We start from the raw sequence: 16,841 nt of genomic DNA on the forward strand, positions 1-16,841 counted from the left end.
TTGTTCGTAAATCATTAATAAGTATGTGCACTTTTCAAGAATGTATAATCTGTCTTGTGCCATTTTAAACATTTATATTTTGATACAGTGATAACCTTATGGCTTGAACCAGTAATTTGCCTTGTGTTAGTGTTCACATATTGGAAGTTTATAATCTTATAGTTACATGATCTCCTACAAATTCCTTACCATAAACCTAATGGACACAGGGGCCTGATCAGGAAATTACAAATAGTGTAACCAAAAAATACTTCTAATTATTTATTGAAATAACCTTGGTTTCCAAAATAATTCCCACACATGGCTGAATTCTGATTCTCTTTCTTATAAAATAGACAATCATTTCACAGAAAGATTTTTCTATGAAATAATTCCTACACTTTCAAACTGGAATTAGTACCAACACTCAATGACTTATTGTTCTTTAGAACCTTTTAAACTAGTGCATTTCTGGTGGTACTCTGTTTAGTGATAGGGCATTTGATTAAACACAGATCATTGAACAATTGTATTAAGAAAGAGTGTAAAATTCACTTATAAAAGATGCTTCAGCAAGTGAACTATTTTTATTTTAGTTTTTCCCAGACTTGCTTCTAGTTTTGTCTGAATTCTTTTTTAAAAGACTTTTATTTTAAGATAACTTTAGGTGTACAAAAAAGTTGCAAAGATGGTACAGACTTCCCTTATATTCTTTACCCAGCTTCTCCTAATTTTAGCATGTTACATAGCCAGGGCACTTTTGTTAAAAGTACTTGATTTTTCAAAGAATTTACCAATTCTTTTGTTTTTCCCCCCCAAATTTTAGAGTGCCAAAGCAAAGAAGGTAGGTAGAAATTTTCTCATCATAGTTTTATAATTACTGGCATTGTACAAACAGAATATTAAAACATTTTTAGTTTTATTATAGTTTATAGAGTTTAGTAAGCTTACTTTGTAGACATTAATGCTGTTTAAATCATGAGGTTAATCCATTCACTTCACATAATTAACATTGTGTGTGTGTGTGTGTGTGTGTGTGTGTGTGTGTCTATGTGGATGGTAAGAACATTTAAGATTTACTGCCTTGGCAGCTTTGAAGTATACAAAACAGTGTTATTAACTATATTCACCATGCTGCACATTAGGTCCTCAGAACTTACTCATTTCATAACTGAAATTTATACCCACTGACCAGCATTGCCCATTCCTCCATCCCTCAACCCCTGGCAATCACCAATTTACTCTCTGTTTCTATAAGTTTGGCTTCTTTTTAGATTTTATATCTAAGTGAAATCATACAATTTTTGTCTTTCTCTGATTTAGTTCACATAACATAATGCCCTCAAGGTTTATCCATGTTAATGCAAATAGCAAGATTTTGTTCTTTTTTATGGCTGAATAATATTCTATTGTATGTTTTCTTTTTCCTTATCTATTCATCTGTGGATAGACACTTATATGGTTTCATGTTTTGGGTATTTTGAATAATGTTGCAATGAACACAGGGATGCAGGTATCTCTTCAAGAAAGTGATTTCATTACATAAAGTTTACATTCTATCTTGGGGGAGGAAGGTGATGAAATAATATAAACCTATTTAATAAAAAGCTAATATGCAAATCGACCAAATGGCAGGACCACTGGTCGCTATGATGCGCACTGACCACCAGGGGGCAGATGCTCAATGCAGGGGCTGCCCCTTGGTGGTCAGTGCACTCCCACAGGGGGAGCACTGCTCAGCCAGAAGCTGAGCTCATGGCTGGTGAGCACAGTGGTGGTGGTGGGAGCCTCTTCCACCACCGCAGCAGCACTAAGGATGTCCAACTGATGGCTTAGGCCCACTCCCTGCAAGAGGCTCCTGGACTGCCAGAGGGCACAGGTCAGGCTGAGTACCCCTCTCCCCCCCGCCCGTGTATGAATTTCGTGCACCTGCCCTCTAGTTTTAAATAACTTGGAATATGCAGAAAACTAAGAAAGGTTGCAGTGAGAAATATGTGGTAGAAATATGTGCTATTTCATATAGGGTGATTAAGGAAGTAAAATTTGAGAAGAGACCTGTATGAAGTAAGAAAGTCAATAGTTCCCTGGTGTATGTCCACTTTAGACCAAAGAAACCATTATTTCAAAGTTGGCAGTGACCTTGTGAGAATACCAGAATAGAGTGAGAGCGGTAGAATAGAGAGCGGTAGAAAGTGAAAAATAAAATATGGGGTGGGGTGTGAGTGGAGAAGAGAACAGGAGACAGTTCATGGCTAAGTAGACCAAGATGAAATGTTTGTTTTTTTGTGTTTGTTTTTTAAAAAAAAATATTTTATTGATTTTTTACAGAGAGGAGGAGAGAGCAATAGAGTTAGAAACATCGATGAGAGAGAATCATCTATCAGCTGCTTCCTGCACACCCCCCACCGGGGATGTGCCCGCAACCAAGGTACATGCCCTTGACCGGAATCGAACCTGGGACTTTTCAGTCCACAGGCCAACGCTCCATCCACTGAACCAAACCGGTTTCAGCAATGTTTGGGTTTTTATTCTGAGGGTGATGAATAGCCTGAGAAAGTAAACAGAAGAGTGACATATGATTTACATTTTTTAAAGGGTCAGTGGAAAATTCACTCTAGGGAAGCAAGAATACAGAAGGAGGACTAGTTGGGAAACTGTTGCAGCATTCTGGATCCAAGTCTTCGCACTGAAATAAATCAAACTCTAGAAGTGAAGAGGACCCTCAGAGATACACAAAGATTTTCTGAGGAGACAAGGACACAGAGAGCTTTATGGAAATCAGTTTCCAGATAATCAACTTCCATATTGATCTTTTCCTGGGGAAAATATACAAAGCCGAACCTTTTGCCATTATACTCTCTCTTTCACAATTCCCCTTTTGCTTTTCAAAACAAAGGCATATCTCTCAACCATTCTAATCTTACCCTCCGGCCTGGGCTATGAAACTGATGGACGATTCCTTTTTATTCTGGCAAACCTTTCTTTAGCTATGGCACCAGGGACTTCTTGTCTTGTCTTGTAAGCGCTGAAATGTGGCATTAGAAGTTTTGAGATAGTCTGTATTTCTTATATATTATAGTGTGGAGTGGTGGGGCTGGTAATAATTTTTGTTTAGTGACATCACCCATGAGATTATTGTCAAACAATGATACACACACACAAAAAAAAACAAAACAAACCAACTATCACAATGTAATTCATTAATAAAACATCCAGATTCCAAAAGTAGCAATTTTTAAAAATAATTCTTTATTGTGGAAAGTATTACATATGTCCCCCTTCCCCCCCTCATCGACCCCCTCAGCCTGCCCACACCCCCCAACCCAGGCCTTCAGCACCCTATTGTCTGTGTCCATGGGTTATGCATGTATGCATACAAAGTCTCAAAAATAACAATTTTTAATGAAAAAAGATTGAGTATTAGTAAGTATATAAATGAGCTTACTATTTCTACATAGACCTTAAAGTCGTTTTTGAAACCTCATACAACTTGAATTAATATCACTCATTGCAAAAGCTAGGAAATTGTACAGGACTATAGAAAAGATTAGAATACGAGGTGCACTGTTGAGAGATCCACACTGCGTTCACATCAATATGTTGTTTTTTCCAAAAACCACTGCACTTCATAGAATACATGAAATAGCAGAAGGCATTAAGTAGATTGTAAGGGAAAATTGCCTTATAGATTGCTGACTATATAGATGATTTCGGTTATTCCCGGTTAATTTATAATTGCTCTTCCAGTGAAAAAATTACATTAAGAAATGTTGATATTTGAATTATTTTTAACAATACATCTTGTGGAGAGATTTACAGAACTTGGTTTATTTTTATTAGAATTGATTTTATTTGAGTAGACTGAGAATGGTAACAAGAAACCTTCAGGTATGGAACTATACTTGAAATGCTATTTTAATTTAGGAATACCATTTTCACAAACAAGCTTTGTTTGCCTAAAATTTGAGTCCTGTTTTCTATGGAATATTCAATGTTGACCCTAAAATATAAATGATGTTAATTAAGTTCAGGTCATTAAAACTGCATCTTTTTAAAACAATGTGTAAGAAAATGGAATAAACTCATACCTGACCTCATCATACAAATTGAGGTATCTTATTATGAAGATGCATGTTAACATATGTATCTGTACTATAAAAAATGAAGTCAGACTGTCTTCTGTAATTGTGATGTGGCCATTTGGTTTAATTGTGATATGACCAATTGGTTTAACTTTGAAAGCCAGACTTTGCAATAGGTAAATAGTAGACACTTTTTATTCTTTAAATGATTAAAATCTGCAGCTTTAAAGTTTTGATCAACTTAAAATTAATGCAAGTGGTGAGATAAAAGAATTTTATCAAAAATATTTTTATTTTTTCCATTTTCAGTAGTGTTGGGTTAAACAATTCTTTTGGGTCAACTCTTATGCTGAAAACAAATAGTGCTGACTAAACTATACTTATAGATAAAAACTGTCATCTTAAAGTCATTTAAGAGCTAATAAGATAGTAAGAAATTAACAGAAGAAATCCTGTATGAAGGAAGAAACTGAAGAAGTAACAGAAGCACTGTTTTTGTTTGTTTGTTTGTTTGTTTTTTGGTCTCACATAATTGTCCTTATTCCCCCATTCCCATTCCAAACCCATCCCTAGATATGCCCTTCCCTCCCCCCACCCCCACCCCGTTGTCCATGGCCACTGGCTAGGCCCATATGTATGCACACAAGTCCTTTGGTTGATCTCTCCCCCTTATCCCCATCCTCCCTTACTTTCCCTCTGCGGTTTGAGAGTCTGATCGCTGGTTCTCTTTCTCTGGGTCTGTTTATGTTGTTCATTATTTCCTCTAGATGTGTGAGAACATGTGATCCAAGAAATACCCTTGTAAGAACCTAAACTGCGATAATCCATAATGGTTTCGCTGAGAGGCAAATGAATCAGTCTGTAGTGAGTTCCTTTCTGGGCCAACAGTTCTTTTGAGTCCCAATTTCAATGCCAGATAGTTCCTTCTGTGTACATGCCAGCCATGATATTTCAGATCTGGTTGGTGGACAAATGGTGGTAATGCAGGTCCGCCCGTCTCTGGATTGGTCCTGGGCATCCTTCAGCAACCCGCAGCTGCTGTCTGCTGGTATGCTGAGGCGTCGTCAGCATCTTCCATCTCTGAATTGGGTCTCTTCTGTCTTCATGGCTGGAGCTCAGTAGCACTGTTTTTATCGTAAGGTCATGTACAGACCTGGCCACGACTTGAACTTTGATCTTAGCAGCAACAATGGAAGCCAAACACAGTGGAATAATGTCTTCAGTAAATAACTGCCATTTTAGAATTCTGTAACAGTTCAAAGAGTTTTAAAAAATAAAAGTGAAATAATATTTTCTCAGGCAAAACTTGAGTTTCCACCTGCAAAACAGAGCACATGCATAATGTATAAAACGATCATAATAATAAAATATGTGGGTTCAAAAAATAAACTAAGATTCATGACAACCAACCACATTTTCATCAGTTGCTGAATAGATAAAGAAAATGTGGTATAGCCCACATGTTGTAGGTAGCGGGAATAGCACCAGGTGCCAGGCCTGACCTGGGTTTAGCAACCTCAGTATTCGAGTTCTGGCTAGGAAAGGATTCAGAGCCAAGACTCAAACTTCAAGAGAACATTTATTTGGAAAATCACAGAGGTAGAATAATTTGTAGGAAAAAAAAATGGGCTTAGGAAACAAGTTACAGAGGTAAAGGAAGGGCCCTTGGAGCCTGAGAGAGAGGAAGCTAACAGTCACCAGCCTGGGTGGCCAGGGAGGGGACGGGGGAGAGGGGAGAAGTGCAGCCCGCCTCCCTGGGGGGCGAGGGCACAGCGTCCTTCCTCCTGCGGGTTTAAGGTGGATATTTTAGGGGAGGCACCAGGGGAAGATCTGAATAGAATATTCAGCAGCTTTCCAGGTGTGTCCTTTCAGGGTCTAGTTCTCCACTGGTTGATTGGTCAACGCCAGAGCAGGGGGTCATTATCTAATGCAGCTGGTCCTGAGGTCAGTCATGGGGTCACTGATCTGGTTTTGCTGCTTTTCTGGGCCCGGAGCTGAAATACAACTGAGGCCTGCATATTATTTCTAGGGAGGAAAGGTCGCTCTGGGGGTAAGGTCCCATTCTACAATTGTTTTCTGCTAGGCACCGAGAGCTTTCTGCCCTGGTGATCTCCTGTACCTGGCCTATCGCCCGTGCTCTGCTCATGTCTAACTGCTTACCACACATACAATGGAATATATATATATATATATATATATATTTAGCCATAAATTGGAAATTTTGGTACCTACTATACCAGGGATAAATCTTGAAAACATTATGCTCAGTGAAAGAGACCAATCACTAGAGACCACACATTGTATTATTCCAGTTAAATGAAATGTTCAGAATAGACAGATCTATACAGAAAATAGATAAGTAGTTTCCTAGAGCCAGGAGGTTGTGGGGAATGGGGAAGGGTGACTGCAAATAGATGTGGGATTTCTTTTATGGGGGTGATAAAAATGTTCTAAAATGAATTGTGGTGGTTGGTTATACAACTTTGTGAATACATTAAAGTCATGAATTATATACAATAAATGGGTTAATTGTGTGAATTATATATCAGTAAAACTGTTATAAAAAGATACATTGGCAACATGTATGATTTGGGTAAGGGGAGGATAAGTTGAGTTAAGATGTACTAAAGTCCATGTAAGGTCTCATAGTAGGATAAATGTAATCAAATATTAGTTATATATGTTGACTTTCTAGACTAGCACCTAAAACGATATAAACAGAGTATATAAATTCCAAACTAGTAGAGGGCAAACAGTGGATTGACCATAAATAATCAATGAAAAAGATATTAAGAAAGAATACAAAATGACTGCCAAACAATATCCCCCCCCCAAAAAAAAGAAAGTTTGTCACACTGGATAAAAAATAAAATCCACCTCTTGGTTTCTTGGCTCTTTTGTGCTCTTGGCTTTCGTGGTGCGATGGGGCTTTTTGTCCCACTCTCCTGCACTCGCCTACATGCCCAAGGCTATGTGGACCCCACACACGATGGACTACAAGTAGGCTGATGCTGTATGAACTGGCTCCAACATGAAAAGGAAACTGGACACTGGCTTTGCTTCCACCTTCACTGAGAACCCAGCTACACTTCTCTCACTGGCCTAATGGGACTTCGGAAACGCAGAGATTAGATTCCATGAATAAAAAAAAAAATCACGAGTTCTCCCGTGAGGGAAAAAAATTCAACAATTAACTTTCTCAAACACTATGCAAATAAAAATACAGAAAAGTTGAAAATAAGATGATGGAAAAAAGACATGTTATGCAAATGCTAGAGAAATGAAAGCTGATATAAAGCTATATTAACATTATATACAATAGACTTTTAAGGCAAAAAGCACTTCTAGAAAATAAAGAGGGTCATTTGTGATGACAAAGATGTGACCAACTAAGAAAATATAAAATTTTGAATTTGTGTGTACCTAATTACAAAGGCTTGAGATATACACTAAAAATTTAGAGAACTAGCAGTAAAAGTAGTGGGAGATTTTCTTTTTGAGTAATTAGAAGGTGGAATAACATAAAGAACAAGTCTAATGAATTAGGCATATTTAGAACATGGTACCTAACAAAGAGAAAAATAAAAAATAAATTTTTTTTATTGATTTCAGAGAAAAAGGGAGACGGAGAGAGAGATTGAAACATCAATGATGAGAGAGAAACATTGATTGGCTGCCTCCTGCACAACCCCTGCTGGGGATCCAGCCCGAAAGCCAGGCATTGATTTCTGGCTGGGAATCCAACCGTGACCTCCTGGTTCATAGGTCCACACTCAACCACTGAGCCACACTGACCTATAAGAATAGATATTCCTCCCCCCACCCCGCCCCTAAATTGACAGTATACTGTGACATAATCCTATCCTCAAAATTCAAAGAACTGAAACAATTCACAGTGTGTATGAAATTAAGTTTAAAAATCAAGGAAGCCAGGGAGGTACTTGCACTTTGAGACATCCGCAGTAGATGTTAAGATAATGACCATAAAGGCCTGTCTGTCCAGCCCGGGGAAAGGACCAGATTGAGTAAGGGACACAGAACTCTGGAAGATCTACAAAATAGATTGGTTCTGGGGAGGATCCAGCATCAGCCCACTAGAGCTTGGGAAGTTGACCGGTTAGTTTAAAGAAGTTCCTGGTCCATCCCAAACCCCAGGTAATATAACCTACACTTAGCAAAGCACTCTTGCCCAGGTGGCCTGGCTCAGTTGGTTCAGTGTTGTCTTGTGCATCCAAGGGTTTCCAGTCTCAATTCCCAGTCCGGCATAGGCTTGCAGGTTTGGTCCCTGGTTGGGGCACCTGTGGAAGGCAACCAGGGCAATCTCTCTCTCTCCCCCTTTCTCTCTCTAAGCATGTCCTCAACCTAGGATTGAAAACAAAATAAAACTCCCTCTCTCTGACCCCAACTCAACTCCTACTTGCTGGAGTGCTCATGTATCCTCTCTGGACAGCAGCCATGTGACTTAGCAGCTGCCCGGGGCTAGGGGCGGACAGCAAGGTCCTGGCACAGTGTTAATCAGAAGAGCAGCCTAAGCTATCCCGGGGGAAACTGGGCCCTATTTCCCCCTTCTTGGGATATCTGCCACTCACATCTGAATGTTAAAATTTGGGGACAAAAACTTAAGTATTACCTGCTCTGTAAAATTTTACTTGATCCCAGCTATTGAAAATAATTTCTCCTTCCTTCAAACTTGCAAAAACAATTCTCTGTTTATCTGCTAGTCATAAAAATTGCTTTAATATTTGTAGACATGTTGCAGTATTAAAACTGTTTTTACATATATATTTCTTTTAATCCTTACAGCAGTGAAATGAGGTTCTGTTTAGCACCACTTTTAAAAATATATATATTTTATTGATTTTTTACAGAAAGGAAGGGAGAGAGATAGAGAGCTAGAAATGTCAATGAGAGAGAAACATCGACCAGCTGCCTCTTGCACACACCCCCGCAACCAATGTACATGCCCTTGACCAGAATCGAACCTGGGACCTTTCAGTCCGCAGACCGATGCTCTACCACTGAGCCAAACCGGCTTTGGCTATTTAGCACTATTTTAAAAATGTGAAAACGGAATGGGGGAGTTACCTAAATTGTACATACTTGTTAGTATTACTCTTGCTGTTGAATAATTTATATGCTTATTTTTCATATTTGTTTCATACTTGAGTCAAGGCTTTGCACATAATAAGCTGTCTTATTTGAATGAGTGAAAGACTGGATTCATGGGAGAAAAACTGTTTTTTCATAATTATGCTTTGAGGGATATGTGCTTTTAAGTTACTTGGGTGTGTGTTAATAGCCTTTTTTTAAATGTTGTGGCCTTCAAGAAGCCTGGCAATAAGAAAAAGAAATTCTCCAAAGCTGAACGACTGAAGCTGATGCAAGAGGAGGAGGAGAAACGACTAAAAGAGGAAGGTACAAAATACACAGTTATACTAATTTCGTATGTAGGTTATACCAACCGTCCTGTAATGTAGTCAAAATATTTTAAAAGAATTTTCAAAATTCTTTAATTTTTCAAGTTTAATTTTTTATAATAGATGTTTACTATTTAAAGGGTACCAGAAAGTTGATTGTACACACAAATCACTTTCAGATATATATTGAAGTATAGTTATCAGATAAAATACAGGATGCCCAGTGAAATTTGAATTTCAGATAAACAATGGATAATGGGGTATAATTTGCCCCATGCAATATTTGGGACATACTTAAAAACAAACAAACAAACAAACAAAAAACCACCAACAAAACAAATAGTTCATTATTTATCTGAAATTCAAATTCAACAGAGTATCCTTTATCTTTATTTGTTAATTCTGGCAATCTTACTTGAAGTATTTATATTTACAGGTGAAATAGGGGCTTCAGTGCTGATTGTGCATTGAGAATTCTGACACTCAAATTCAATAAGTATGGGAAATACACGTTAGCAAGAAGTACATACAACTGTCTCAATTCTTACAGTTTAATAATATTTATCACTTAAAAAATGTCTTTTTGTTCTTTAGAGGAAGCCCGTGTGAAATCTGAAAAAGAAGAACTAGCAAGGCTGGAAATAGAACTAATTGAGAAAGAAAAATGGCAACAACTTGAAGCAAAAGTAAATAAATGTTAATGATGTTATTAGTGAAGACAAACTATATGGCTATCAGATCTGTTGGACCATTTAATGTCATTCTCCTTCAGGAGCTATTCGTAACACTTAGGCCTATCTGAACTGGCTTAACTCACTAATCCTACCATAAAATTAATGACATAGTATCCACATTTCACAGTTAAAGAAATAGAGAAATCAAGCTTAGCCAGAGCCAGAACTAGACTCTAGTATGTGAGCCCATGCTTGTATACACTAAGTTATATTCTCAATCTACTTTATAGATAAACTAGAGGCCTGGTGCACAAAATTCATGCATGGGGGTGAAGGGTCTCTCATCCCAGGCTGCACCCTCTCCAATCTGGGACCCCTTGGGGGATATCTGACTGCCCGTTTAGGCCAATTCCACCCAGTAGGATTGGGTCTAAACGGGCAGTCGGACATCTCTCTCACAATCCAGGACTGCTGGCTCCCAACTGCTTGCCTGCCTGCCTTTCTGATTGCCCCTAACCGCTTCTGCCTGCCAGCCTGATCACCCCCTAACCACTCCCCTGACAGCCTGATTGATGCCTAACTGCTCCCCTGCCAGCCTTTTTGCCCCTAACTGCCCTCCCCTGCAGGCTAAATTGCCCCCAACTACCCTCCCTTGTAGGCCTGATTCCTCCCAACTGCCCTCCCCTGCTGGCCATCTTGTGGTGGCCATCTTGTGTCCACGTGGGGGCAGGATCTTTAACCACATGGGGGCAGCCATCTTGTGTGTTGGAGTGATGGTCAACCTTCATATTACTCTTTTATTAGATAAGATAGAGGTCTGGTGCATGGGTGGGGGCCAGCTGGTTTGCCTGAAGGGTGTCCCGGATCAGGGTGGGGGTTTCCTTAGGGTGTGGGGTGGCCTGGGCAAGGGGCCTGTGGTGGTTTGCAGGCTGACCACACCCCCTGGCAACTCAAGCAGAGGCCCTGGTATGTGGGGTTTATTTATCTTCTATAATTGAAACTTTGTAGCCTGGAACGGAGCCAAGCCTTGTGCTTGCTCCATGGCGGCAGGCATTTCTGTTGGGGTTTATGTATCTTCTATAATTGAAAATTTGTAGCCTTAAGCAGAGGCCTGGGCCGGACAGGGTGTGCAGAAAGCGTGGCTTCCTCCATTGCCGGGGGCAACCCTAGCCTCCTGCTCTTTCCAGCTCCATGGCTCTTTCCATTTCTATTGGGACTTATTTACCTTCTATCATTAAAACTTTGTAGCATTTAGTGGAGGCCCAGGCCAGCAAGGCAGGCAGAAAGCTTGGCTTACTCCATTGCCAGGGAAACCCAAGCCTCCCTCCTGCTCTCTGTGGTGGTAGCCATTTTGGTTGGGTTTATTTGCATATTTGCTCCTGATTGGTTGGTGGGTGTGACTGGTGGGTGTAGCGGAGTGATGGTTAAGTTGTATATCACTCTTTTATTAGATAGGATAAACAGGGACAAAAAAAAAATTCAAATTCTACCTCTTCTTTTTTAGTTTCACTTCTCTTTTTCACCAGAATTTTTCAGATCAGTAGTTCTGAAATATTTTGATCTCAGGAAAAAAACAACCTCATTACTCTTAAAAATTGAAGACCCACAAGGAGTTTTTTTTTTATATGAGATATATCTGTCAACATTTGCCAGAGTAGAAATTAAAACAGATTCCTAGCCTGTTGCTCAATGGTTAGAGTGCCAGCACTTGGACTGAAGGGTCTCTGGTTTGATTCAGGTCAAGGCTAGTGGGTTCAGTTCCCAAGTAAGGGCATGCATCTTGGTTGTAGGTTCCCCAGCTCCGGTGGGGGGGACATGTGGGAGGCAACCACTCGACATTTTTCTCTCTCTCTCCTCTCTCTCCTTTCTTCCCTCCACTTTATAGAAATCGATGGAAGAAATATCCTCAGGTGAGGATTAAAAATAATTAAAAACCACAAACATTAATATAATCTCTATTCAAATCAGAAAAAGTTCTTTAAGGATTTTGAAACTCTCACAGTGCTACCACTGGTCAAGGGCACACCAGTTTTCTAAAATTTGAAATTCATTTGAAAGCTTGAATTTTATCATTGGCAACAAATGTTTTAAATTGTCTCCTGGAAATGACATGCTCAATTCATTCACTTTTGAGAGAATATCTGCCAAAATACTTAAATAAGTACATAAGAATTTATTCCTCCAGACAGTATTGTCTGTTGATATGCAGCTGACATTCTTTATGCTTACTTCCCATTTTATCACTCAAAATATTAAAAAGACATATACTTAAAGGTTGAAATGTAATAAAATTAATCACTTTTTCATCTGGTCATTCTCGCATGAAACTGGCAGTTTAATACCCATCCCTCTGTAGAATAAGGCCACTAGTACAGTTTGTGCCTTGATTTACGCTAAGTCATCTGCAGCTTCATACCATTTTACACCATCAGTGCAAATGTGTACACTGTGAGAAAGGCAAATAAAGTCTCAGTATTATTGTGAAAAGATATTTGACCTCACACATTCCAAAAGAGCCTGGGGATACACCAGGAGTCTGTGGACCACACTTTGCAAACCACTGTTTCAGATGAAATCTTTTAGAAATATCAGTTACATCCACGGTAATTATATAATATTTATTCTGAAATTAAATACTTTGCCAAGTAAATTTTCTATGCTACTTATGAAACACAAAGCTGAAATTGAAAAATAAATTTATGTGTCCCCATGCAACAGGATCTAGGAAGGAAAAATGATGAACTTGGAGAACTTAAGGTATTAGAGAATTGTTTTACTGAAGCAGAGAGAATAAAACGAGAACATAGATTGTATTCTCAGGTAAGACTTATTATTATTTTTTTGAGATAATACTTTTGTACCACAAGAGGGAGCTATAGTCCGATATCTTTTTTAGTCTTAAGAAATTCTAAATTTGTCTATGAAAAAAAATCTCTAATATGACAGATTGCTTATAGCTTTGCAGACAACTATATGTCAATAATAAGGTCCTTGGAACATTTATATCCTTTTTGGAATCTTTACTGAGGAAATTATCCTAAATTAAAATATAAAAACTGGATTTAAGGCAATCTACTGTTGCTCAAAACGGCATTAACTTTAGAAACAACATAGGTGATTATTAGGAGAAAAAAGGAAAAATCATAATAAAATGACAAAATATGATTATGGTATAATTTTAAGCAAAATATTTTAAGTAGAATATTATTGCAAATGTAGAATTTGCATAGATTACAACATGACTGAAAGGGTTCATACTAAAGTGCTAATGGAAATGAACAGTTAGCAATCATTTAAGAAGTAGAAATTAGCTCAAGTATTGGCTTTTGTAAATATAGGAGCTCTATGAGTAGAGAGGAAAGCAAAAACAAAGCTAACTCATATATTGTTTTAAAAATTAAAATGACAATAAATATGTATTTACCTTAATGCTTGAAAATTATTTTTCTGAAGAGGATTTTGGTTATTTTAGAGATAAATCAAGTAACTGGTTAAAGTCATAATATGTCTTTATCCTAAATTGGGAAAACTAGGTTATGAGAACTCGTGCATAAACAAGATGTAATTTACTCTTGAGTTGAATTCATCAGCGTGAACTTTCAAACATTTTTACTCCACAGTGGACACACTACATTCAATGTGATGGGAGTCCTGACCCCTCAGTCGCCCAGGAAATGAATACTTTCATTAGCTTGTGGAGAGAGGAAAGAAATGAGACATTTGAGGAAGTAATTACAAAGAGTAAACTAGTATTATATGTAAGTACTTAAATATTATTCTATAATTTTAAATTACTTAAATTACAAATTAATTCCAAAAATAGGAATTAAATAAATTTGATAATTGCCAATTAATAGCATTGTTGCTTCCTTGGCTAAGGAGGAAAATATTTGCTAACCTCTTTTTTTTTTTTTTTTTTTTTTTTTAATGCCTAAAAAACCTCTTGATGCCTAAGGTGAGGTCAACATAACATAAATGTGAAATGCTAATTGTAATGTGTATCTAATTCAAGTGCAAAAATTAAATTGCATCTATTTATGTCAATAATTTAGAGGGAAAGTGCATAATTTTATTATCAGCTGGCATTATTCACTATTCAGTGATGCAGTACACATGCTTTTATTGTTAACTATGTGCCAGACATCTACTCATTCAGGCAGGGAAAGTATAAAAATGATTAAGAATATCCTATGTTCTATTTCTGCAAATAGGATGGACAGACTAGCCTGAGGAATTACCACTTTACAATAGACTTAAAAATGCTAGAAAAAAATTTTTCATTTATTTTTATTTTTTCAAGTTTTCCCCCTTTTTTTTTATTAACTTTAATCTTCATTGTTTAGAATATTACAGATGTCCCCCCTCTTTCCCCTTATTGCCCTCCTCCACCCAGATACTGCCCACCTGCTTCACCACCCTATTGTCTGTGCCCATAGGATGTAATGCACATCCATACTAATAAAAGCCTATGTGGTCGTGATGCCCTCACTGCATGATGCCCTCATTACATCACAACCCATCACTAGGAGGCTGCATGTGCAGCTGGTGCGCGAGGGTGGGCGGGGCTGTATGAGTGGCGAAGCACTCACAGGTGGGTGAGGACTTGATGCTGTGTCCCCAGTGGGGACTTAACCAGGAGGTGCATCGGGGGAGCGGATGGCTGCTGCCACTGCCCAGGGCCTGCCCAAGGCTCAGGCAAACCACAGCTGCTGAGAGGGCTGAGGCTCAGGCAGCCTCACAGCCAGCAGTGGCAGCAGCAGAGGTGTGATGGGGCATCGCCTTCCCCTGATCGCCCGGTCACCTTCCACAGAGGGAGGCCAGAGGCAGCAGCGAGGAGGTGATGGGGCAGTGCCTTCCCCTGATTGGCCAGTGGCCTTCCTCTGTGGAGCGGGCCTAAGCCATCAGTAGGACATCCCCTGAGGGCTCCCTGACTGTGAGAGGGGGCAGGGTAGGCTGAGGGAACCCCCCACCAGTGCATGAATTTTCGTGCACTGGGCCTCTAGTATGCATATAAATTCTTTGGTAAATCTCTTCCTAGCCCTATCTCCCCCTTCCCTCTGAGATTTATCAGTCTATTCCATATTTCCACGCCTCCACTTCTATTTTATTTATCTCTGTGTTTTGTTCATTAGATTCCTTCATTTATTTTGATTTTTAGATTCAATTGTTGATAGATATGTATCTATTATTGTACCATTTTGTTGTTCATATTTTTTTTCTTCTTCTTCTTCTTCTTCTTCTTAAAGAAGACCCTTCAACATTTCATGTAATACTGGTTTGGTGGTGGTGATCTCCTTTAGCCATTTCTCTGTGAAGCTCTTTATTTCACCTTCAGTTCCAAATGAAACTTTGCTAGGTAGAGCCTCCCACACACTGTGAGGTATTTCACACCAATGGACTCATCATACAGTGTTCTCGCCATTGCATCGCTCTCTACCCAGAGGCTGCCATGGCGTGGTGCTGGGCCAGGAGTCTGGTGCTCTGCCATTAGCAGGGAGGCTGTGGGAGGTGGCACTGGAGTTCACTAGTGATGAGCAAGAAGTGGTATCTTCCTGATATGAATGTGGGGTACAGAAGTACAAGTCATAAGTAGCGGGGGAGATGAGAAAAGGATAAGTAAAAGGAGACAGCAAAAGAGAGAAATCACAGCAATAGGAAACCAAAGCAGGAAGCCATAAGAGCAACAGAAAGGATTGGACAGCAGAGAACCCATGGTAAACATCAAGTTCCAAGTTATCCAATTTATTTCTTGGACAAACTCTGAGATAACGCTTACTATGCCAGGCTTTGGAAATAGTAACTTGCTGAATTTTTATAATAACCCTATGAGGAAGGCACCATCATTCCCATTTTACAAATGAAGTTGAGGCATAGAGAAGTTAAAGAACTTGCCCAGGATCACACTGGTATATAGTTAAGAGGTGGCTAGAACTGAAACCCACTGTCTGGTTCGAGTCCATACTACCCTAAGCTGCCATGTTGCCTCTTCTAACTTAGAAGTTTTTTTAATTTGTTTATTAGCAGTATCAGTGTTCAGAGCTAAATTCTGCCACTTACTAGTTGTTCCTTGATCATGCTGTGCCTCAGTTTCTCCCAACACTTTAAATATCTTGCCGCCCTTTCCTTGCTTGCATGGTTTCTGAGCAGTTGGATGTAACTATTTGCTCCTCTAAAGGTAAGACTTTTTCCCCACAGATTTCCATCAGGATTTTTAAATTTATGTTTTATTTCCTATAGTTTGAAAATGATATGTCTATAATTTGGGGAGGCATTTATCCTGCTTGATGTTCTTTGAGCATTGTGGAACTGTGGCTTGGAGAAATTCTTAGTCATTATTATTTTAAATATTTCTTCTATCCCTTCCTCTCTTTTTTCTCCTTTTAATATTCCCATTATGTGGAGACTGCTTTCAGTCATTGTCTCACAGTCCTTGGATATTCTGTTCTGTTTTTCTTTCAGTCTTCTCTCTCTGCTTTTGGTTTTCCTTTCTATTGATATGTCCTCCAACTCATAGAGTCTTTCTTCAGTTGAGTGTAGTCTGCTAGTGAGCCCACCAAAGGCATTCTTTAATTTATTCCAGTGTTTCTGATCTCTAGGATATCTTTTTGGTTCCTTCTTAGGGTTTCCACCTCTGCTAACGTTAGCCACCTGTTCTAGCATGGTGGCTTTTTTGTCCACAGAGTCCTTAG

At 38.9% G+C, this 16,841-nt stretch overlaps 1 protein-coding gene across 2 annotated transcripts in view; it reads left to right on the top strand.

The window, feature by feature from the left end:
* The window catches only part of DNAI7 (dynein axonemal intermediate chain 7), a 51,549-nt gene that overhangs the window by 1,018 nt on the left and 33,690 nt on the right, over nucleotides 1-16,841 (top strand). The window contains exons 2-6 of one of the 2 annotated variants that reach the window (XM_084877230.1): nucleotides 806-823; nucleotides 9,389-9,476; nucleotides 10,073-10,164; nucleotides 12,871-12,972; nucleotides 13,773-13,910. In XM_084877230.1, coding sequence (XP_084733356.1) covers nucleotides 806-823; nucleotides 9,389-9,476; nucleotides 10,073-10,164; nucleotides 12,871-12,972; nucleotides 13,773-13,910 — 438 coding nt within the window. The remainder of the gene's footprint in view (nucleotides 1-805; nucleotides 824-9,388; nucleotides 9,477-10,072; nucleotides 10,165-12,870; nucleotides 12,973-13,772; nucleotides 13,911-16,841) is intronic. The other variant, XM_084877231.1, reaches the window with a different exon arrangement.

Source organism: Pipistrellus hanaki, assembly GCF_964339955.1.
Source record: "Pipistrellus hanaki genome assembly, chromosome: 3".
In the NCBI taxonomy this organism is placed as follows: Eukaryota; Metazoa; Chordata; class Mammalia; order Chiroptera; family Vespertilionidae; genus Pipistrellus; species Pipistrellus hanaki.